This window comes from Chelon labrosus, assembly GCF_963514085.1.
Source record: "Chelon labrosus genome assembly, chromosome: 12".
Classification (NCBI taxonomy): Eukaryota; Metazoa; Chordata; class Actinopteri; order Mugiliformes; family Mugilidae; genus Chelon; species Chelon labrosus.
The window spans coordinates 24,173,853-24,198,895 of record NC_140345.1 but is presented as its reverse complement, the minus strand read 5'-3'; the positions used below and the strand labels follow the sequence as shown (position 1 = coordinate 24,198,895).

General features: G+C 42.7%; 2 protein-coding genes across 2 annotated transcripts in view; one reads left to right on the top strand and one right to left on the bottom strand.

The window, feature by feature from the left end:
* The window catches only part of snrka (SNF related kinase a), a 55,842-nt gene extending 50,045 nt beyond the window's left edge, over nt 1–5,797 (bottom strand). Inside the window, exons 1-2 of the mRNA XM_084556230.1 lie at nt 5,584–5,797; nt 4,196–4,909 (exon numbers count right to left, since the gene is read on the bottom strand). Of these exons, the coding sequence (XP_084412356.1) occupies nt 4,196–4,784 (589 nt within the window). The 5' untranslated portion in view covers nt 4,785–4,909; nt 5,584–5,797. The remainder of the gene's footprint in view (nt 1–4,195; nt 4,910–5,583) is intronic.
* Nucleotides 5,798–20,719: 14,922 nt separating this feature from the next.
* pomgnt2 (protein O-linked mannose N-acetylglucosaminyltransferase 2 (beta 1,4-)) lies at nt 20,720–24,510 on the top strand. Its single transcript, XM_084556646.1, has one exon. It carries the CDS (start codon nt 20,811–20,813, stop codon nt 22,617–22,619), a length of 1,809 nt encoding a protein of 602 aa, XP_084412772.1. The 5' UTR covers nt 20,720–20,810; the 3' UTR covers nt 22,620–24,510.
* Nucleotides 24,511–25,043: the final 533 nt, after the last annotated feature.

Genomic DNA, 25,043 nt, shown 5'->3' with positions numbered 1-25,043 from the left:
TGTTTGGCGAGGTGGTAGCGGGAGATAGTTATTCGTAATAGTTATATTTCCCTCAGATTGGGACACAAATCAGCCGATATTGATTAAGAGATAGGTATCAGATCGAGGGGCAGAAACACTTGTACTTGATAGTACAGTATATTCATGTACACCGCTAGAGATAAAAACAAATAATTGTCACCGACTACTCTGAGACTTGTACATCACAAAACACACTGAAAATACCTAACCAAAAACAAAAACTTTGTAGGCACGTAAACAGGACTCTTCTCCCCAGGGATGGCCACTAGAAAACCAGAAGCAAACCTTTCTGTGGCCTGGGTTGCACATGTGCAAACAATAAAGCTCTTCCACCTCATTGCACTCATTTTCAGAGGAACAAACACATGAAGCTAATGGCTTTGACCACAGCATCACAAAGTCCCATAGCAGCCACTGCAGTACTTGACTAAACTCCACTGTGGTGCAGACAAAAAAAAAAAACAGAACCAGAGTACGACCATCAACGGCTCAAAGTACTCTCAGCACAACTGGAGAGGCCTGTGGCTGTATAACACAGTCAGAAGTAGTACCTATGCAATTACTACCGGTGCCAGTAAGTGCATCTCACACAGCAGCCACCTGGCAGAAAGCACAGATTGTCAGACCTACTAAACAGCTCAGCACAATAAAGTACGGTGAGCTGCATGTGGACTATCAATTATTCTAAGTGCATGCTGCAGTAGTAGTAGTATATTGCAGATATTTTAAAGGGCAATTATACAGCTGCAAAATGCCTGAAAACTAAGCAAATAAGGCGCACTTTGGACTAGGTGATAGGAATACTAAACGTGTCTGACGTTTCCCAGCACCGACTTCAACGTAGTTTAATACTGGCAATGATAACACAGGATAATGGATGACTCTTGGTCTTCCGATGTTCATCTAAACAGTGCAGCAGGTCCAGCAATGGGATACGGTATTACAAAGTATTACAGCAAGTGCAAGGCAAAGCTTGTATTTGCAAAGGTGTGTTAGTTGAAACGGTTACTCAAGGCCATGTAAAGAGACCGAGTATCACTATGCATTATAACATGCTTAGCTACGCTGACAGTGTTTACAGTATGTCCATGAAGGAACAATAGCCATGTTTCCACCCAGCAAAGTTCCAGAAAACTGACAAAACTTCTACGATTGATAAGTTAATATTAAATGTTCAGGTCAGTCAGCCACAATAATTTAGCACCAACCAAATCTCATTTGGCATTTATGTTCATTCATTTCATGTATTATTTGTAGGGGTGCATCGATCCGATATTGGGATCGGATATCGGCCCCGATATTGACAAAATAGCTGGATCGGGGATCGGAAAAATTAACAGATCCACGGGCCGATCCAGTTTTTTTTTTTTTTTTTTTTTTTTTTTTTTCTCCGTCGCAGCAGATCCTACGTCATTCGTTAGCAGCACGTGTGTCGCATGCTGGAACGAGTTGGAGATCCTGTATATGTCGTGAAGATATGATCCGCCATTAAACAGAAGAAGAAGAAGAAGAACAACAAGTTGGAGCATTTAAGCAACATGGAGCCAGCCAAAGAGTCGGCTGTGTGGAGATATTTCGCGCTTGCCACGCCAACTAGTTCGACAGCTGTTTGCAATGTCTGCAAAGTAAATGTTTCGAGGGGTGGTGGTAGTACTGCAACGTACAATACTACCAATTTAATCAAGCACATCCAAAAGCACCATGCTAAGGAGCACGCCGAATTTCTGCATAAGGTGGAAGGTATGCAGTTTAATATTAATTCAACAATGGTATCGGATTGGTATCGGGTATCGACAGATATACAAAGCCCAGGCATCGGTATCGGTATCGGGACTGAAAAAGTCGGATCGGTGTATCGCTAATTATTTGTGAAATACCAAACTTTCCTCATCAGCCTACACTAGGGCTAAAACGATTTCTGGACTAAATCTGGAATAAATCCCATTCAGCTCACCTTGATTAGCATGAATGATTGTTTGCATAGCCCATTCTCATTGACTGTAGCCTATCGCTATCAAATCTGCTTCTAACTATTATATTTCCTTTAAATCCCTGTTGGATTCTGGTGGATGTCCTCACAGTAACCGTTGAGGACCTGGAATCCAGTCGGGGATTTGTGTAATACAGTAGTCCCTCGTTATAACGCGGTTCACCTTTCGCAGCCTCGCAGTTTCACGGACTTTTTTAGTGCAATTTTGCATGCTTTTTTTTTTTTTTTTACAGCGCATTGTTTTCTGCGTCCTGATTGGCTAAGGGACTGTAGACCATTGTCAATCAATCTCCTCGTACGGTGTCTCTTGTACAGTACAGAATGCGTTCAGCTTGCCAAATTTACATATACAGTATCTTTGATCGCTGGCAGTGTGACTGAAGTGCGGTATGTTTGCAAGTTATTGAGAAAACTGCATAAAGTGTGTAGTGAGGGGTTTTGCAACCTTAAAACATTTATAATCATTGTAAAAAATAAAGCTGACTACTTCGCGGATTTCGCCTATCGCGGGTTATTTTTAGAACGTAACTCCCGCGATAAACGAGGGACTACTGTACTCGGCAAAGGAACAACCTTAATATTATGGCTGTAACTAACAATACTTTTCATTTCATTCTATCTATCTATTGACAAATAACAACATGTCAGAAGATAATGTCCACGCAAAGCCCCAGACGATATTTGTAGAGTTTGTCTGGTCTGATTAGCAGCCCCGTTGGAAACCTGTCTAATCTCTTTTGTGTGTTAACTATTGGGTTTAAATAAAGTACTTCTTATCCAATTAACTGAAGTAATTATTGGCAGAGTATGCAATCAATACCTGCAGCCCTACCCCCAAACAGATGAGGTGCATTTAGCTTGTTGAGATTTTCCTCCGGTAGACATTTAAGTCTCATACTTAAATATAGACCATAATTGTTTTCAGTGCACTTGGCTGCACTTTTCTTTTACTGAGACAAGTATTATTCAGCCAATTATTTATAATCAGTATTTTTAATGCAGTTTGCCTGACCAGCTGTGGCTGATACACAAACTGTCCAGTCACCTCTCTTAAAGGTGCTGTACCAGCCTCAATCAATGACCAACTAACTGCTCAAACAAGGAAAACAGAGCAACGCACTGCTGCATCCACCGCTCACAGTCAAGCACACAATATCAAAATATCAAACTTCTTACGAAGAGTGTGTATGTGTGGGTTTGCGATGGTGCGTATCCTTCAATAACACAGTAACCACAGTTTCCTCACACATGAGCTGCACGCACTCTTCAGGTTTAGGAGAACTGTGATTGAAAAGTTGCAGATCTTTGACAGCATGCTTCTGCTCGCACAGATTTCAGACTGCTTCAAGGATTAGCACCACAAGCACTACCAGACTGACTGAAAAACAAGCTTAACTGGGTACATCTCATTAACCAGTTCAAGGGCTGGACTCGGTGCCGTGTTTTTGCCATCACTGATGTGAAAGATATCATACCGTGGCGTGGAAGGACACACGATCTGTCCGTCTGCACTCTGTCAGTCCTCACATAAAATCAATGAGACAGTTAATTCGGTGCAATGGGACACCCACAGACATCAGCGCGAGTAGAGTTGACCTTGTAGCACACGGCATATAGCAGTCGACAAAAATGATCAATGATCCTGGGACAAACAAGCTTGATATTTAAAAAACAAAAACCGACAAGTCCAACTCTGAATGTTCTGTTACACGGGGGTCTTGGCACGCAACTGATGCACGGAAACAGGTAAACCGCCAGGTAAACACACTAAGGTGTTAGAGCGAGGTGCAACTAAAACGTGTGAAACAGGTGCTAGCCACAGCGCCAAAGCCATTACACCACAGTGCTGAAGTTGGGTCTTATTAGGACTTTCATTAAGATGTTGTGTGTGTAGTTGGATGCCAAAAGCCTGTGTTCTGACAGGTTAATGAGTGGACTAGACGTGGAGTTGGCTCCACAGGTAAACAACCTGGGCCATGCAGTTCAAAGCAGTCAATGGGTCATGAAAGACAAAATGATACCGTGTCTGGTTGAGAGCAATATACACTCATGAATGAGTTGCAACACAAATCTCGCTCCTGTCCGTTAGCACTGCGCTGTAATTCTCCAATGCCATGTTCTAATTAACAGTGTGACTCATTTCATTACTTAAGGAACATTCATCAGCCTACATGTTTTGCATACCTACGGCTGGAGCATCATACTCATCTCCCAGCAGTATTTCCGGTGCAGAGTATGCCAGAGATCCGCAGCTCGTGGTCAGCTTTTTCCCCGGTTGAAACTTGTTACTGAATCCAAAGTCGGTGAGCTTGACCAGTCCTTGCTTTTCAAAGAACACCACATTCTCAGGCTTCAGGTCCCTGTGCACCACATGCAGCCGATGGCAGTAGGAGATAGCGTGGACGATCTGGGCAAAATATTTCTTGGCCAGCTCTTCATTCAAACCCTCCTCATGTTTCATGATGTAATCAAACATGTCCCCTCCATCTCCTAGCTCCAGGATGAGGTAAAGCTTCGTCTGCGTGTCAATCACTTCGTACAGGCGCACAATATTGGGGTGCTGGACAAGCTTCATGCAGCGGACCTCCTGGAAAAGGTGGCCTGTTGCGACGGTGTCTAGCTTGGTCTTGTCGATAACCTTCACCGCCACTTTCTCCCCGGTGAACACGTGGCGTGCCAGCTTGACCACGGCGAAGTGGCCGCGGCCCAGCGTCTTGTCCAGGTCGTACAGGCCCGCGATCTTGCCGTCGTAGCCCCGCTTGAAGCCCGCCATAGCAGGAGAGGGTGACGGGGAGAGGGTAGCCCCCGCTGTGGGCAGGGGCAGGTTGGCCGAGGTGCGTGGATCCAGCTTATTTCAGTTCATCGAAGGCTGAGGGAGAAACCCATGGCTCCAACATCCTAGAAGACAGTCACACAAAAAATAAAAAATAAAAATACATGAGCATGGTTGATCTTTAAATAGAAAAGCACACTAGCCCAAATAGGATTCGGAACATGCCATATGCTCTCCTCATTGTAATCCACAACCAGCAGTCCTAAAACCTCCTAAACTAATGCGGACTTAAGCGTGGAAAAGGCTGGACACATAACCCCACCTTGAATGAATGTTGTGAGGAGGCGTTGATCTTGTTTTGACAGGATGGCTGCAGCACTAACCCTACTAGCTACATCTCCCTGATGCGCTGTCTGGTGCTGCAGCAGCAACTGAACTTAAAACTTGTCTAAAACAATGAATGAAAGGTGCCATATGACCACAGCAGAGTTATTCGGACTAGTCCATAAGTCAGCTGTATAGGTAACGGGCCCGGAGGTAGCACCACCAAACTCACGTTAGCAAAGCTAGCTTCGTTGTTCATTGATTGATCAGCGTTAGCTCACATTATGGCTGACGTTAACCGCTTTCGTTCCTCCAACGCTGCAAGCCCCACACAACACTACTCCACGCAAACTCACGCCACCATATTTAAACAGAGCGCCCGTCGCTCAGGTACACAGGTGCTGCTTTAAATATCACACCGCTAGCCCCAGTTAGCATGTAGCACGTAGCTAAAGCTAAAGTTACTACGGCTCACCTCTCCAGCTTCGGTCTTCGGTGAACATAAAAGCCCCCGCGTCCAGACTTCGCCGGGTGCCTTGGGTGATTCCGGGGCGGTCTAGAGAAGCTTATGGGAAATTTTCAAAAAAAGACAAAGACGTTCGCGGCCTCTTCATAAATTACCGCGGCACTCAGAAGGTGCCTATGCCCAGGGTTCATCCGTAAAACGAGGCATTGCATCGTTGGCAACGGCTGCCCTAATCGGAATGGTTGTATCCTCCCAGCAGAGGCGGCGGGGCTGTGATGCTGCCTTCACGTGCTGACAGAAAGTGTCGGGATAATCCGTTTTTAGTTTAAAAATATTTCTTCTATTAAAGCAACATATATTATAAATATTTACAGAACAACGAAAATTAAAATATATCGTTTCTTATTTCATTTTTAAATCCATAACAATATAATCTATTTTTTTTTATTTCGTATTAAACATAAGCGACAGTACTTTATATTTGACTCTTTTGTTTTTTTTATTACTATTTTTATTAATATTGTTTACTGTAGCTCTTTTATGTGGAGCGACTTGCACGCGTTTCGAAACCTGGCAGCTCTGACACCGGTTTTTACGAGGGTTACGTGAAGGCAGCACCAGAGCATTACCAACCGCATTCAGCTCTGACGTCAAACCAAGTCTTTTGATTGATTTGAGGAAAGGTTGAAGCAACACCATGCAGTCAATGAGCAACCCGGACACCAAGCATTTAACCGATGATGGTGGGTCAATTTAAATATAATAAATTTTAAATTTAAATAACAGCATTTTTGATCTGGCAGAGCGTGCAACATATCGCACAATATTGAAAGCAAAAATCTGAACTGTTGTGAAGATCAACTTAAAATATAAATGGTATATTGCAAGTTTTTCCCCCCACACACAGACCTGATCTATTTCCTCCACCGCATCCTCTAGGGCAGGCTGTCCGTTAGTGATGATCTGTCTTCCGAATAAAAGGCGAGCAGTGACATCTAGTGACAGATTACTAGTAGGACAACAGAACCACCTGATTTTGAATTAAAATAAAAACGTGGCCTTTCAACTTTTTGTCAGGTGGACCTCAGGCAACATCCATGTCTGATCTGCCAGTATGCAGCGAGAGCATGTTCCTCATGTTTATCTATTTTTGCATTTGATTTATTCCCTCACATTCCCTGCCTTACTAAACATTTGTCAGAAGTATTTTAATAGTAGAAGATGCTGCCTTTGTGTAAGTATGAGGAGGATATACAAAAATAACAACAAATATACATTTTATTTTGCATATTTATTTTAAATATGTCATTCAGAATCAGAATATTTTATTGATCCTTAAAGGAAATAGTTTGGTTGCTGTTGCTCCTATAAAGTGACAGTTGCAAGGAGATACAGTAAAATACAAACAAAAACTGAAAAAATACTATATAATACAGATGCATATAAACAACATATTGCATTTACAAATAGCAAATGAAAGTTACAATAAATTATAACAGAGTCTGAAATGTTAAGCATGTTAAGAGTGAGTTATAAGTACTACTCAGACGGGCCAGTGTGTTGTGGAGTGGGTGGGAGGAGTTGTCCGGGATGGTTAGGAGTTAGGAAATACTAAAAGTTGCGTGGTCATCCTGCAAAATATTTTCAACAACGCTGCAAGTGCATGTGTGGAATACATCCAGGGATTGGTAACAGTCTTGAATGCTCTACACAAGTTGGTATTTGGAGTTTTAAACGTTGCGTAAAAGACGAGGACAGGGAAATCAGACCTTTCATCCTGTGTTCATATTTATACACACCGAGAGTCCAAGTAAAAGCATTCATTCATTCATTTTCTGTAACCACTTGTCCTCTGGAGGGTCAATTTAGAGTCACCAAGCCGGAGTACCTGGAGAGAACCCACGAAGACACAGGGAGAACATGCAAACTCCACATAGAAAGGCCCCAGTCGGCCGGTAAAAACAAAAGTTGCAACTTCATGGTGATGCTTCAGCAATAGCAATGTTTGAGTAATCAGAGAGTGTCCCATTTATAACTCAGCATCATTGATGATCTTACTGCTCAGGATGTTTGGTCTCGTTGGAGAGCAACAGAGACCTGAGGGTGCTTCCCAAATCCATTTATTTCTGAAGAACTAAAAGCCAACCCTGTACTACAGTCAAACCAGATAGTAATTTGCTCCGTCTGACCGGATCACTGCTGCCGCTCTCTTACCCTAGCATGGCTGGATTCTCACAAGATCACACAAGGTCACGAATCATCTACCAACATAGCTAGCTACACTGACTGCTTGCTGTCTCCCGAAGCTTGTCAGAATGCAGATTGTCGTGGATAGTCCGTAATGTCCACTGTGCTGCCCCCCCCAAGTAGGAGCTGCGGTGATGAAAACACTTCTGTATTTCTCGTTTCAAACTCAAGATGGGAGTGTTGCTTTGAATTTGGATTGTCACCGCGCACTGTTCTCAAGATAAACTGCCTCTCAGCAGATATGAAGAGAAAAAAACATATTTAGGTACATGATAAGCTCCCAGCAAGAGGAATTCTTTCTTATTTCATTTAACGTAACACATGTCTGTGTAGAGAACTTCATGCTTTATTATTAAAAAAGCAACATCAGACACTGTGCTGTTCTTTTTCTCTCTTCCCCCATACCACAAGCATTTCTCAAGGTCATCCATGCTTGTGTCTTCTTCTCTGTGACTCATTTGTTCTTGGCATCAGTTGGCTTGTGCGATGTTGATGCTTTTAACTTTTTCAAGGAAGACACAGAGCAGTTGGAAAAAGCTCACGTCTAACTATTCAAATTAATGATTGATGAACTATATTCAGCTGCTTTAGTCTCACGGCGCGGCCACATTTCACTTCTTGATTCCACTTTGCACATGAAAGAGCTTCAGCATATTGATGTGTTCATGTCTTTAATGCAGACCAGTTGTTCTCTGACTGTTCCTGAGCTGAGTGAAAGTATAATTTATATCAGAAAACAGAGCTGTGTTTGGCTCCTACTGTCTGCACAATTTTCTTTTTGATAAAGTCAGGCCATCTCTCTCGACTTCAACATGTTACAGATAATTTCTAAAGCGCCACTTCCACGATTGAATTACTCAGACACTGATATCCCTTTAGCCGGGCTTTAGAAAGATAAGGACGGGTGATTTTCATCCACTTTCTTTTCATTTCATTGTATATGTGCTTTTACAGTAAATGTTTATGCAACAGGCTTCTCATTTATTTTTTATCTGTTGTCTAATCTTTACTCATGGTCAGAAAAGTGGCAGAGTTTGAAGAAATACATTTTCAAAAGTGCTGCACCTCAGCATTGCAATATTGTACCACTTCATATTTCAACTCTGCAACCTCTCAAACTACAATACCGCCCTGTGTACTTGATTAAATTGGAGCCACACCTAGTTCGCAGCTGTAAATTATACTCCGTAAACATTTACAACATGGTTTAGTGGTTCAGGGTAAATGAGGTACCCAGCAGTATTAAAAAGATGCACTGGGCAAAGATTGCCCCCTCGCTGTAGTTTCTGAGAAAGGATTCGTGGGTTTTGTTTTGACGATGAGAAAACCCTGTTCTAATCATATAGTTCAAAATACTGCTTTTGTATTAGTGAACTCCAGGCCGGTTATATGCAGCGGGCTTGCTAAAATCAAAGTGATGCTGGAAATGTAAAAAGGCTGATAAACAGATTATTTTATATACGTGTACTATGTGTACTTTTTTATTATCTACTGTAGAAGTAACACACACACATGGCTAGATATTTCTAGGCATTATTATGTACTTGGCTACTCTAAGTACTGCACACAGACTGCAGAAACAACTGGAGAAACCAGGAACTGGCAGGTTCATGAGATTGTATAACGCTATCTGGCCACTTCTACATAATTGTATGAATGTATGAAAACTGTCATATAGTATACTATAAGTGACTTACATTTCAGTTATGGATAATTAAGGCAGCAATGGGGGGTTGGAAATACACCTAGCATGCCAGTCAAATCTTTTTAAACTGGTAGTAGGGCACAGATTCTGGCATAAAATACACCTGGATCTTTAATCTTCCAATCACAATTTTTAAGTTAAAATTTTAACCCTGCAGCTTTTACCTTACTGAAGGCTGTCTTTAAAGAGTGTGACCACAAGAAGCAATCATCATCGACCACAATTAGAGAGGTCGAGTGTTATCGCGAGATTTGAGCGCGGGATTTCCGTCGGCGGTAGGTGGAGACTGGACACAGCGGAGTGGAGTCGGTATCCAGGCAGCTGCTGTCTTCCCCCCTCTGCCTTCTCTGACAGCTAGGCTAGCTTGTAAACAACAGCGGAAAAAAGCCCCGGTTGTGTCTAAGAGAATTTAATGACTGAACACGCCGGTGTTTTGTAACCGGTAGCGCCCTTGTCCGCCGGCATTCTTCTTTTCTTTTCCTCTACATGCCTCTTTGGTCCCTGTTCAGGATCGACTCCGCAGCGGCACTGAGGCGCTGATGCTGCCTAAATGAGCTAACCACACTCCAAAAACAAAAGCAACATTTTCACTGAGACCCAAGGTAAGGAACACAGTGCAGATAAAAGATTTTACTCGTGTTTGTTTGCCACAGAGTATTGTTCTAGTGTCGGTTAGCTTCCTTTTAGCTCGACTGTCTCGGGGCTTTGCCTTTGCAGGTGTAGGTATATCAGAGAGTGGAGCGTGTCCAAGCCACCAGCTGATAGTTTAGGGTATTTTAATACATGTGTAGAAAAACCCTAAATATAAATAATGCACAACTTGGAAAAAGTAATACATTCATATAGATTTCAATAATCACATTTTCCTGCTAAAATATCTTTAATTTTATCCCAATATATGATTTAAAGTAATTGTTTTTGGGGTGAGGGGGGAGTAAAGAGCTAGGAAGAACTTGCATTTCCGGGTTTCATGATATATATCTCTCAAATACTTACTACTTTACACATTCAACGTGTTATTTGACTATAGGAGCAGAGATGAGACAGTCAGTTATCATGTAAATTAAATATCCTTCCATTTGTAACTTCTTTGAGAAGGAAAAGATGAAGCATTTATTATTTATTTATCCCACGCATTCTCATTTGTAATATTCATGCATCAGTTTCATGATAATAACTACGTGTGCCCGATTTGTGCGTATTTGCTTTAAGCAATCACACTGGTAACTCCCCTATCTCAGAATAATAACATTAATCAATGTGATGTGCTGGCACGGCATTGTATCTGAAGGTTCTGAGCAAATATAATCAGGCTGATGGGTTTTTATTTGTTGACTAAAGGTCCACATCAGTGACGGTGAGCCTCGTGTTGAAAACTGAAATACCACAGTGCTGCTTGCTTGTGGGGGATTTATGTTCCATCAACAACCAGATGAGACGTTATCGCGTGTCCTCGGAGTTGGTTACGGTCTTCTACATGTCCTCTGACTTGGATAACATCACTTATGATTGATTTGGTTTATTTTAAACTTAAACGTCTCTGATACAGATGAGGTTGTATCTTCTGCCATGCTGCACCCCTTTTTTTATTCACTGGCTGCGCTCCCTGTCAGTTTAGGATGTGTTAGCTGTGAGTTAACGTGGTTTGGTTTGCCTTTTTCTTAATGCCTGAAATAAGTGGACATTCTCCACTGTCACACTGTCACTTTGATCTGCATGTTTTGCTCTTATCTTTGGTAATAATGCGAAGCTCTTCTACGCAACTTTTCACAAAACTGTAGCACTGACTCATGCATGAAATGAGGAGTTTTAATCCAGTAATTGATATTCGTGTATTTCCACATCGCCTTACTGCTGAACAGAATCAACTTGCATGGATTTTCAGAGTGGATACAGTCGCACATAATATGTGATTCAGTACTTTGTTAGACAGCAGATGCGTTTGAGTAAATCTCAGCGTAAATGTACATAAACGTCTCTGCAGAGAGAATTATACTGTAACAGTTACAGTTAGGGCTTTGTAGCTCAAATGGCCTGCGGTGCAGCTGGTTTGCATGTGCCCAAATCTTCAGCGCTGCGTGTCCGACAAATGTGAGTCAGGCTTTCCAGCAAAATTACTTTAATATGGCACCAAAAGAGCCGCATCAAAAAAAAAGGTTGTTGTCATTCTGAGCTGATTTGACGCCTTCATCAAAGTCAGCGATATAGCCTGTGACTTCTTGTTTTGAATTCCTGAGATAGAAGTTTTTTTTTTTCTCCTTCATGATTTGGTTGGTAAATGTGCGCTTGGCTGTGAGACGTCTGTTAGGTACCGAAGCGGCAAGATGGCTCAGCAGATGTACATTTGCTAAACCAACAAATCAGACTTCTCATTTAAACCTGAAACACTGACAAATGCAATGTTTAAACACTGCGAATTGGCTTATTGTTGCCCCTCGTGGCCGGGAAAAACAACCACTTGACATGCAGCACAGATGCATGTCTATAGGTGGTAATAACCGTTCTGTCCTCTGTTACTCCTCAGATGCACTACTAGGTCAGGCACTCACACATTTGTGCTGTGCAGCCAAACTTGTGGAAAGTGTGAACTTTATTTTAAAAGTTGTTAATAAAGATCTCAAACTTTCCACCGATATGACACATGTTGGGATAGACACCAGGGAAGTGTGTTTAAACTGACGCAGAAGAAAGAGTTTTCCCTTTTTAATGGAAATGAAAATTCCATTTTAAGACTATGCTGCAGCATTTTTTCCCAAAGTGCAAGCATCAAATGAGCCGACAGGACCTTGCTGAGAGTCCTCTGGACAAAGACGTGTATTAGACCGAATATGTAGTTAGTTTAATTAGTCTGATATTTGGGGACTAGATGGTTTTGCGTTTATTAGTCATTAAAGCGTCTAGTTATCCCAGTTCAATTTGCAAGGGTTTCTGCAGACTCGTATAACACGTTTTGCTGCAACAGAGGAAATAAACTCTTGGCGAGTGAACATAATATCATAGCGTCTCCTGACATCTTTACTGCAGAAAAGGAGCAGGGAGGAATCTGTCAAACTGCTAAAAAAAAAAAAGATGTTTGTTGCCGATTATAAATTTAAATCTGGACGATACTAACTGCCAGAGAAAATAATTCAGAGAGAGGAGATAGGAGCCACGGCAGCTGGCTAGTGGCTTCCAACGCTGAGCGAGTGACCTTCTGACATATATCAGACTGAGCAGAAATTTTAGTCGGCAGCCAGATCGTCAGGGGGCTTAAGGAAAATGCATCGCTTTTGGTCAGATAATGTCAGATTTTCTTGCCTCTGCCGGAGCGGCTGGTAGCAGGTGTTCTCAGACTGATATCACATAATTTATCAGCTCCTGTCCAACTTGATGCCGATAGATGTGGTGCTGTATGTGCTGACCGCTGCAGACAACAAAAAGATACCGAAAACAGGTAGACATGAGGCTTCAGTAATGTCTGACAAGGAACCAAGGTTCATATCACCCAACCCCAGTCTACATCCATCTTGGAGTACAATAGTCGACCCTTGATGGTAGTTGAATGCCGCAGGAAGATTAAGACTCTTCTTCCCCTGCCACTATGAATTGAGTTTTCAAAATAGTGTCTCCTTCCAGCTTTTGTGCTCCATTTCTGTCCTTTTCTGGAACATAGCCCGTCGTCCTGAAGTGATGTACTGCAGTGTTTTTAGAGGGTGTCCTTCTCACTTTGTTCGCTTTTGTCTCTCACACGTTGTGCAGATCGTCCATGCCTCGCTGTATCCTTTGCGTCCCTGGGGGAGAAGAGACGGTACATTGTGGCGTGCACTCTTGGTGCCGGAGCTCTTGTATTGCAGAAGGCACAGTGGGTCACTTGTTAGCAAATAATATAAAGAAGCAACCAAATGTTAATAAGTAGTCAGACATGTGACGTGTCCAGCGCTGACCAGGGGCATTTTCTGACAGAAACGTTAACGTAGCAAGCCTCTTTTTCACCCATGGACTCGATGGCATGGCGCTGCATTTATGTAACAGTACAACGTGCGCGTATGCCTGTCTGTGCAAATGTGTTTGAGAAAGAGATGCAAAGTGAGAGAAAGGGTATGAGACTCTTTGTAGAGCCAGATAATGGCTGCTGGGCCATTAATTCTCCCCAGCGCCACACTGAGCTCCAAGCAGCTTGATCGTACCTGACAGGCCACATTTGGTCCAGGAATAAAGATGACAACGTATAAGGACACATCATAACGGGCTGAAGAGAGAGTGGAAACGGCTGAGGGGAAAATAAAAACAGGTAAAAAGGAGTTCTTCTTTGCTTTGTTAATCATTCCTTTGAAGAGGCATGCGAAGGCTCTCAGAGGTGATTTAAAAAGGGGAAGAAATGGAGAGAAACAGAGAAGGTCATCTCCAAACGGGGAGGAATGATGAGCACCTGGGACCGGCTGAGCAGCTGCAGCACAGGCCGACTGCCACCACCTCTTTCCTACAGGCCCCTTGGCTTAGGCTTTCCAGGATTCTCATTAAAATGCATTAGACTCTCCAGGCTGCCCTGCGCCGCCTTCAACCACATCATCAGGGTGCTTATCGTCTCCAGAGCAAACAGATATGCTAACCTAGTAACACTGGGGAGGCTGGAGCTTCTGTGTCAGCCTCGAAGACATCGCTGAGAGAGCGGTGACTGACACACAGTTTAAGAGGGGGGACGTGGGGCTGTTGAAGCGGTTTTACGTAGGACGGGGAATGACATGTTCAAGGAGACTTGATACATATACAGCAGATCAGTGGACTTACTCTTAAATTTTAAAGGAAAACTACTTGATTTTGATTGGAAAATAAATCAGTAAAGGCTTCCAAACCATGTGTTTCTGTTCAAAGGATGGGTGGTGGATTTTGAGGATGGCTTCTGATCTTTGTCCTGCTGCAGAAACCTGTCTCTCTCTCTTTCACTTTCTTGACTTTCCTTCTGTTTCTGCATTATTTGCACTGTATTTTCACCTCCGTGCTAATAGGTTTGCAAATGCCGCCTTCCCTTATTTCTCCAAATCTGCCTTCGCGATTATGGGCCAAAATGCTTTTAATGTTCACAGCACTTGTTACCAAATCCACTCTTGCCGTTCCAGATGTTGCTTTGCAGACTTCAGACCCTGACATGTGTGGTCAGACTTCTACGTAGACTACTGTTCGTCTACATGAAAAGAAGGGAACACACGGTATCGCATTATCGGGGGAAGAGAACGGATCAACGGCGGACATTATAGTTATGATGTTTTCGTCAGGTTTCCACAGATTAAAAATTTATAATAGAATCAATGTGTTCCTGTCAACGGTTGTTAGGTTGTTTTTACAATTTTGGACTGTCGGGGAAGTGCTGGCATGTAATGATTTTCTTTGTTTCAAGCGATTTCAAGTGAAAAGTTTGCAGCGAGGCTGACTGGCAGCACATAGCTGGTGTTTTGACTCAACATTCAAAACTATCACTCTTAGAGAGACTAGGAAACCAAGCAGTTCCTAAAAAAAAATGCTGAACGGGATGCAGGACAAACCAGGCTTTAAGGAGCAGACGTCTTACGAAAGCAATACTTCTAAGTAATACTGATGATGCAATTATACTGTGTCAGCCCATAACACAGCATCAGGGGAACGGGAGGAGGATTTTATGCAGAGGACAAGGTTATTGGCGTCACCGTTGACTTGTTTTAATTATTTTCTGGCATCTATTTGCCATACTTCATAAGTATAAAGCCAGTATTGTGTGTGTTGTGTTTTTTATCTCTTTTTGCAATTCAGGCTAAAAATAGCTTTGCCTGGTTTTACTTGAGGGTTTAGGCTCTGAACACTGAACACACCTTTATGCACACACACACTACATTTGCACCAAAATCATGTCCTACTTGGAAGAAGATATATTTCTACTTCACTGCATGTATGTATGCTATTTCATGCATACTTTCAGGAAGCTTGAGGAAAAGTATTACACACGTGGGCGGAGTGCCTCAAGGTTTATTGGGCAGAGAAATCCAGATGTACAAAAAAAGTCTTCTGACTCGCCTGGTAGTAGTCTATGTGGTGGTTCTCAGCTCAACCAAAGTGCATGTGCACAGCTCTGCTTTTGAATTCATATTTGAATGTTAAGAAAATGAGTGTCAAAACTAGTGCATAATTTCATCCTAATGAAATCAGTCTTTAACTACCCTCAGCCCCTGCATTTATTAAATCTCTCGTAGTCATTTTGGAAAATTATAGTCAGTGCAAAGTCAAATGTTGATGTGATTAGGCTCACGGAGGGGGGTGGGACGGCTCACACTGGAGACGGCTCACACAACTGTTTAGTAATAGTCCATCCTGATTTGGAATAATGAATATTAGGTGCAGCGGTGGCCGTCATTCAGCAAGGTTTTATTGCTGTAATCAGAGCTGCGCTAATCAATATTGTCACAATAATAATAAATCAAATAACTACAACATGGAAGGGGGCGCTGATGATGATAAACACAGGATAATTACAAACTCTGTAGGTTTTCAGAGCCTTTATAGCCAGGTTATTAGACTCAGTTGTGCATTTCACATGGCGTTTCACTGCTTTTAATGACCCTGCATCTAGTCCATGGTGAATAAAGTCTATCAGTAGAAGATCTTGTTCTCATTAACTGCTGGAAACCTGAGCTAAAAGGCGAGTGAATAACGACGTCTGACGTGTTAGCTTACATGTCAACCCGAACAAACTCATCACAGCTAGAATCTCTGGTCTGGCTTTGCATCTTCCTAACCAGACATCAACACGATTGAAAGAAATGAGTGCAGGTTCACGATGCGATTTTTGTCCGCCGCACGGAGAAGGAATCACCATCACTTGTTGCCACGGGCAGCAGTGTCTTATGACTCTAATGCATTTAGAATATGGCTTCCTCACAGTAGCTATGAATTAGTGCTGGGGAAAGGCGGATAATCCGATTTGCCGCTACATATAAACATGAGTTTTACAGTAACCCGGTAAACACGTTCTCTGATTTCCTGCCTTAACCTCATTTCTCCCAATAACCTAGTTTCTTGTGAGTGTGTTAATGTAATGCGAGAGAGCCTGCGCATCGGGGCATGTGTCCAAGATGAAGCTTGCGAGAGATGAACGTTACTCACAGGCTCTCAGTGGAATCTAATTAAAACAATGTGATTACCTTGTGTTATTGTTTCTCTGTTTTTACTGTAAGCGATTCACAGAAAAAATACTAGCAAAGTTAGTAAAGGGTTTATTTAAAAGGTGCTTATTGTGTTGAAACTGCAGTGTAACTGTATTTTATTGACCGTGCATATTCATGGAGAAGTGGATTCAGAAAGTATTCACCCCTTTTCTTTTCTTTTGTTGGATATACGACGACCGGTATGACTGAGAGACCCTTTCACTTTTTGCAAACTTAGCGAGGAAGGTTTATGTTTAAATGAATAAAATGGACATCTAGACATCTAGACATCTAGAAAATGTAAACCCTTTGCTCAGTATTTGATTGAAGTCCAGTAAGTTACATTTGCAACACATAAAAGTGTCCAGTGAGTTACCATCCAGTCACCTTTGCTTCATTTGGCTGAATATGAGTTGACGTTATGTCCCCGTACGCCTCAGGATTCGGCTGCATCCGTCTTCTGTCACATCATCAATAAACTCTAGTGACCCAGATCTGCTGGAAGCCATGCCTACACATGCCATGGATGATGTTATGTGCTCCAGATCGTAAGCTTTTCCACACCTGCTCTGTACGTTTTCCATCAGCAGTTCCATCTTCAGTTCTCCAGGCTCATGATTGGTATTCAACCTTATGTTGAAACTCCTGTATTTGCTCTTTAATGACACGTCCACCTCCTGGAGAGCGCTCTTCATCGACTAGATATTTTGTCTTTGCCATGGACAGCATCTTCTGAGAAAGGAGATCCTGCTCACCAGTGCATTGTTTCTTCCCCATAATGCATCAAACAGTTGATTTGGTCACGCCTAGTGTTTCTGTTATCTCTCTAATAACAGTTTCACTAGCGTTGAGAGCTCAATTGATCGCACACTGAAGGTTCTCAGAGATAAAGACCATAACTGGAATCAAATCCAGACCTTTTACCTGCTCAGTTGTTAAAGAAGTGATGAAGGAATGTCTCACACCCGTCCACGAAACAGCTTTTGAATCAAGTGTCCAATCATTTTTGGCCCGTTAAAAGAGGAAACTACATCTTTACAAATTTGGATGTGAATATCCTCAAATTATTTTGCCCATATTCACTATATAACTGGTAACTTTAGCGCGTTTAGGTAAACAGCTAAAGTAAAATATGAACCTAACTATACACAGTTAAAGACCAGTTTTTAGATGAACCATCTTGTCACGTCTAAACCACCATTGTGGTTTCTTTATCAGCATAAACGAATGTGTAGTCCTTGCATTAAAACAGACTTTTTAAACTATTTTGTCTTATAAAGTAAATGCACCCTAGATCGAAACTTTACTGTGCTGTGTCCATTTAAAAAAATAGGAAGGAAGTTGGCAAGAAATGTGAAGAGTGTTCAAGACTATTTCTGTCACTATGCTCGTAATCTACATCTCAGCACACTGTATCGCCTACAGCTGGCTCTGGAAAACTCTCCACACGTCTTGCATGCTTTATCGCCCGTGTGTATTCAGGACACAGAATCGGTCGGTTACTTAACAGCGTATATCGAACACGCGCAGTCAGAAATAGACTATGGTTATTAGGTCATTTCTCAGTATGAGCATCGCTCAGGAGACGCATCTCAACTCACATTTGAATATTTCCGAAACGGCTGCGACCTTTCGCTAATTTGGACGTTTTTATTCTCGGGCAGTATATAAGGTTGCTCCATTACATTGCTGAGGAGATACAAAAGCCACTTGTGTCTGGGTCTCTGTTTGCAGCTTGTAACACGTGGCGATGCAAATGAGGGCGTTTTGTGCGTGCTGCGGTGTCTCGCGGTGGCTTTGACATTTTGAAGCTTTCGGTTTCTTGGCTCGGTAAATTGCAGAGGGCATTCGCGTGCGTCCCTGTGGGAGCCAGTGTGCAGTGAGAGGGATTAAGCAGGCGCTGTGAGCCTCGTGCTGCCCTTGTCCTTGTGGAGTGAAGGAGCATGCAGGCTGCCTGCCTAATGTTAGTCTCGCTAGCAGCCTCGTATTCACACTTTTCATTTCATTTTATTTTGGCTGCTGTGTCAGCATCAGGGCAGTACTACATTGTGTGGTGTCTGTGGCGCTTTGATACACATCCGCTTTGCTCCTCTGTGACATTTTGTCATGGGAAATAGCATTAAGCTTCCTTTTATGAGCTTATGTAGTAGCGAGGGATTTTTAGGAAGAAAATAGAGACAAATGTTTTCTTGGTATTCTTCATGACCCGCATTGCTTTCTCTTTTGAGTTTATTGCATTTATTTCTGTTGTAAACTGTAGATTTATTTTATTTTTTTAGCATTTTCTGTCCATCCAATGTGATCTTATGGCTCATTCAACAACACCTTCCTCCTTACATGTTGTGGGTCACCAATGAAGCGTTATTTTGTGTCCTACAGCAGTTTTCTCAATAAGGTGAACAATAAAGGAGTTGTCTGGGTCAAAACCACAGGTGGAAAGAACTAGTACCAAGTAGAAGTAAACCAGGAATTACATCTTCTTTTCCTGAAACGTCCACTGGTGAGCAGTAACATTGGTAGAGAGCTCATATGCAGACCCCAATGTTTTCCAAACCTTCGCTTCTGCTCATTAAGCGATTGTAGCGTTATGCTGCCCGCTAGTAGACTGTATGAGCAAAAAGTTCCTCGTTAACAGCCAGGTAACCTGTATGCAGCTTACAAACTAGCTTGGAGGTGCTACTGGTCGCATCAGAGCTGTTTTATATATGAGTATGGGTAAAAGAGCACAGTATCAGACCAATACCCGATACTTGTAGCATCCCATTTTGAAACAATATTCAAGTGAACGGCCCATGTTTGTATAATCCGTAAAAGCTTAATAAAAATAGTAGTACAGTTAACAATGGCTTAATGAATCCCATTCTTGCTGTTCTGGGATCCACCTCAAACTTGTCTCAGTCTCATTCAAGATGCGAAATGTTGGATTCATTAACCGCGCTAAATATTAGCCATGTTTTAATATCATAGTAGACTTCGGGTTGTTGTATATATTCTCTCCAAATCTCGTCTCCTGTCTCGTCTCTCGAGCTGCTATTCATTGCCGTTTTGAACCGTCCATGTTGTGACCGTGTGCTTTTATTTCAGAGAGTGACCCTGTCGCCAGTGACATATTGTACTTGCATGGATGTCAAAAATAGCCCGGCGACTCTGCTCGGCTCGTGCAGAACAGAGACAGCATGCAAGGAATTGGGAAAGCAGCAGAAAGAGAATGAGTGCGACAGCGACGGAGCAAAAAAAAAAAAAAAGTGCGGATTATGTCAGGCAGTAACAGGAATAGAATGATGCTATGCTCCTGATAAAGGTTAAAGCAGGAAGAGAAACATTTATTGTTGACCTTGAAAAAAGAAGCGCAGACAAAAAAAATTGTTTAGCCAGTTTGAGACAGGGAAAGGGATGCTCTCTAAATCACCTCACCTCTAATTTAAAACCACCTAGATTTTAATTAAATTAATTAATACAGGTTTGTAAAAACGGGAGATCACATGACAAGTAAATATTGAATTGAAAATCTTTATTGTAAGTTAGTGAGGCTAGTCCTCAAATGCTATTTAGCATGCTAGTTCCCGCATGTCTGCAGGCAGCTGTTGGCCATTAGCCGTTGGTTAGATGTTGAGTCTCTCAATGACTCACTTGTTCTCTCAGTATGCAGATGAGGAGCCGAGCGCAATCGTCTTGTTCTTTTCTCCGTGCCTCCTCGCTGTGTAATTTGTCTTGACATATCCAGGGAGGGTGACAGGGGGATGTGAGGTTAGGAAAATGTCTCATTTGTCCACCAAGGTAAACAGCCGCTGTTCCCAAAGGTGAGAGCCGAAACCTGCTCTGATGAATCACTGGGTTGTCTCGCTTACATAAAGAGCACTGCAGTGTTAGAGGTCTGACTATTGATTTGTTAATTAGATCAGTGCGCTTTTTTTGTCTCCTGCATTAGTTTATTACAGCATCCATAACATTTTTTTGTGTTTCTAAATTGGTCTCTTTTTTAACATGTTCTCTCTTTCCTTCCCTTCCTTTCGTTCTCCTCATTTACCCTATTCTTAAGCTGTTGCCTGGCGGCGGATGTCTCGTCGCCTCCCCCTGAGGTCGGAGGCCAGCTGGAGTCGGGAGGTGGGTCTTCAGCAGCAGCAGCAGCAGTGATGCGGGCTTCAGTGGCAGGCTGCAGGATGAGCGTGGGTGCACTCCTGAACGGGCTGCTGGTCTCCGTGGTTGCAGCTCTGCTTTGGAAGTATTCTAAGCTCAGCGAGCATGCCGCCCTGCTGGAGGAAGAGCTGCACATGACACAGCAATCTCAGGAGCTCTCGCAGGCCCGCATAGACTACCATGTCGCCCTGCAAGCTCTCCAAGAACACGGCACGCAAATGGTGTGCACTGGTAAGATGCACACTGATCGTATCTGCCGCTTCGACTACCTCTGCTACTGCTCGGAGGCAGAGGAGTTTGTGTTTTTCCACTCCAATTCCTCTGTCATGCTGCCTAACCTGGGTTCTAGGCGCTTTCAACCTGCCCTGCTGGACTTGTCCTCAGTAGAAGATCACAACACCCAATACTTCAACTTTCTAGAGCTCCCAGCTGCTGCTTTAAAGTTTATGCCCAAGCCTGTGTTTGTACCAGATGTGACGCTCATCCTAAATCGGTTTAATCCCGATAACCTAATGCACGTATTCCACGATGACCTGCTGCCAGCATTCTACACCATGAAGCAGTATTCAGATTTGGATGATGAGGCTCGTCTTGTGTTCATGGAGGGCTGGGGTGAAGGCCCACACTTTGACCTCTACCGGCTCCTCAGCAGCAAGCAGCCGCTACTCAAAGAACAGCTAAGGAACTTTGGAAAGTTAATGTGTTTCACTAAATCTTACGTTGGCTTGTCCAAAATGACTACTTGGTACCAGTATGGATTTGTCCAGCCGCAGGGGCCCAAAGCCAACATCTTGGTCTCGGGGAATGAGATCAGGCAGTTTGCCAGGGCTTTGATGGAGAAAATGAACATTACAAGGCCAGAGGAGGCAGAGAAGGATGGAGGGAGTGCTGAAGACGGGAAGGGGAAAGACAAGAAGGACGAATATATTGTTGTGTTTAGTCGGTCAACGACAAGGCTGATACTGAATGAAGCAGAGCTAATCATGGCCTTGGCCCAGGAGTTCCAGATGAGAGTGGTCACAGTGTCCCTGGAAGAACAGTCTTTCCCAAGTATTGTCCAGGTGGTCAGTGGTGCTTCCATGTTAGTCAGCATGCATGGAGCTCAGCTTATCACCTCACTATTCCTCCCCAGAGGGGCTGCCGTGGTGGAACTGTACCCCTTTGCTGTGAACCCAGAGCAGTACACCCCGTATAAAACCCTGGCCTCCCTTCCAGGCATGGACCTTCACTATGTATCCTGGAGAAACACTCAGGAGGAGAACACTGTCACCCACCCAGACAGGCCTTGGGAACAAGGAGGCATTGTTCACTTGGAAAAAGAAGAGCAAGAACGAATCAAGGCGAGTAAGGATGTCCCAAGGCATTTGTGCTGCCGAAACCCAGAGTGGCTCTTCCGGATCTACCAGGACACTCTGGTGGACATCCCGTCCTTCCTAGAAGTCCTCAAAGAGGGCATGAAGACCAAGCCGAACTTGAAGAAGGCCAAGGTGGCCAGCACGGTCCACCCTGGCCGGGTCAGAGAAGCCCAGTGTCAGACTTCAGTACAAACCACCAACGAGGCTAAACTCACAGTGTCTTGGCAGATCCCATGGAATCTGAAATACCTGAAGGTGAGAGAGGTGAAGTATGAGGTGTGGATCCAGGAGCAGGGCGAGAACACCTACATGCCTTATATCCTTCCCCAACAGAACTACACTTTTTCAGAGAACATTAAGCCCTTCACCACCTATCTGGTGTGGGTTAGGTGTATCTTCAACAAGAACCTCCTGGGCCCCTTTGCAGATGTTCTTACGTGCCGGACCTAGTGCAAAACACAAAACAAGCTTGTTGCTGTGCAGTTTCAAACAGAAGAAAATTCAGGCTTGTTCCAGACAATCAAACTGGAACAAGGGACTGTTTTATTGTGGGCGTTGGCAAATGTTATATGGCTTGTTCTTATGATCCTAGAACAGACTGGTGAGCTCCTGCACTCCTAGCAGGGAGTAGATGGTGACTGGATGACTGCAAAAAGACTTGAACCACCTGGTGAGAAGTCAATAGCAACAACCACTAAGAAATGGAAAGTGTATTTCCTTTACTTATGAAAGAAAGAAAGAAAGAGCTAAACTATGTCTTTAGTGATAATACCAGAATTCAAATCAGCAAATTTATTTATGTGAGAAATAATATATAACATTTTTTTAGTATTAGTCAAAACACTGGTTCTTTACCTTTTACAGTATGCAATGTAGCTTCTCTGTGGTGAGCAAAAGAGATTTTAGAATAAGATTTTTTAGGTTTTCTGACTCGTCTTGTGCGTGTGTGTATGCGTGTGAGAGAAAGCGATACCTCTGTGACTTAGTTTTCGTACAGATTATTAGATTCTACTCTGCTTTTCATTTACAGAATCTAGCCAAAACCAAAGCGACTTTTCCACATAAATTCAGCCAATCCTAATCCTCACTCACGCCATATTGCATTCTCACGTTACGGACCTCTTTTTGCATTCCCGTCGTTTGCTAAGAACCGCACAGTTAGAAACCCTGCCTCTAAAAATACAGCGGAAGAGCTGAGATGTGTGGAATTTCAGAGCACTCTTTGGAGAGTTTAATATCTTTGGTTGCTCCCCCATGTCTTAGAAATAATTTGCATCCATTTCCCTGCATGAATAAATTATTTTTCTTTTCTAATTGGCACCAATTACAACTGCAATAATTATGATTTTCTGTGGAGGGTGTATCTCTTTCAACTGGCAGTAATTAGCGTTTAGCCGCGTCCTGTATCCAGTAGTAGTAGTAGACGACTGCTGGACAGTCACATTGTAAGAGGTGATAACATGGTATTTTGCAGTTTAGGATTCACTGCCTTGTGATAATTAAGATAAAATCCCCGGTTATGTGTCTTTTTACTGTTTTCCTCAAAGGTTTTCTAGCTGATAATGTTGAATTGTAGAAAGAAATGCAAAATGCTCGTGGGTAGCTAGGTGGCAGAAATCTGCTTAGTATGTAAATGATCGTAGAGATGAAACACAAGATTTATGGAGTTTATGAAAGGGCACAAGTTAAAACAAAACACTGCCACTGACGTTGTGTTAAATTGTCGCACCATTTTTATTATTTGGCCTAAATTTAAGTTACAATAACCTCTCTGTAATGTGGTGACTGGTTTGAGTTTTCTTTCCTTTCACCAGCCACATACTCCATACTCCTCTATTCAAATGTTTATGGTTTTAAAAGGTTGCCAGTGCATGTTTAAGAGATTATTTGAAGCCATTGTTACGTGTGCAGGGTGTGATGATTTAGGTACTGTATGTATGTGTTTGTATTGTTGGTTAGATTTATGCGTGCCCCTGTCCCACCTCTGTATGTACTGACTGAACTGAGAGTCTGTTTTCTACATTAGCCAATAGTTGGAGTTTCTTTTTCAGTAACTGTGATTGAATAAAGAAGCTTGTTTCTTACACTGTGCGTTATCTTTTAGCTGGATTTATATTGGCAGCGTCGCGACAGTACTTATCCCAGGGTCATGAAGAGTAAGGCAGAATTCATCCATTCATTCGTCTTTTGTAAGCGTTTGTCCTGTGAAGGGTCGCGGGGGAGTGAGGCATAATGAGGCTGAAAACGTCTTGAATTAACTCATTAGCTTTTACCTTGACACTATATTTCGCTGTTTGTTTATTTACGTTTCTGTAATGCAGTATCTTGCTTAGAAACAGTTAGCCCGAGCCTATTCCATCTTAACATCTCAGCCAAGTCGACAGTGCCAGGAATGTTTGCTTCCCAAAACGGCAAATCTTAAAGGACTTGTTCAACATTTTGTGGAAATGCGTTCATTTGTTTTCACCGAGAGGAAGGCTGGATTATCGGCTGGGCAAGGGCCACAAACCCCAAAGGGCCCCAGTAGCCAAAGGTTCATCAATCTTCACTGGTTTTGGTGAGTCATGAGTTTTAGAGGGACTGCACAAGCGCATGTTTTCTCTTCTTCCAACCAGCTCTTAGCTTTAGCTTTGCATTTATAATACAGACATGAAACTGGCAAAGCTCTATTCTTATTTATTCTTAAATTAGTTTGGGGATATTTACTAAAGCTGAATGTGCAAAGGACTTAATGTGGCAACAATCAATGCAGCATGTTTATAAATGGGTTGCATATCTAGAGTTTTTGTAGCCCAGCAGCACAGAGCACTTCACAAGTGTGTCTCATCATATACTCAAATACCAGTGGACATTGTGGTACAGTTAGTGGCCGAC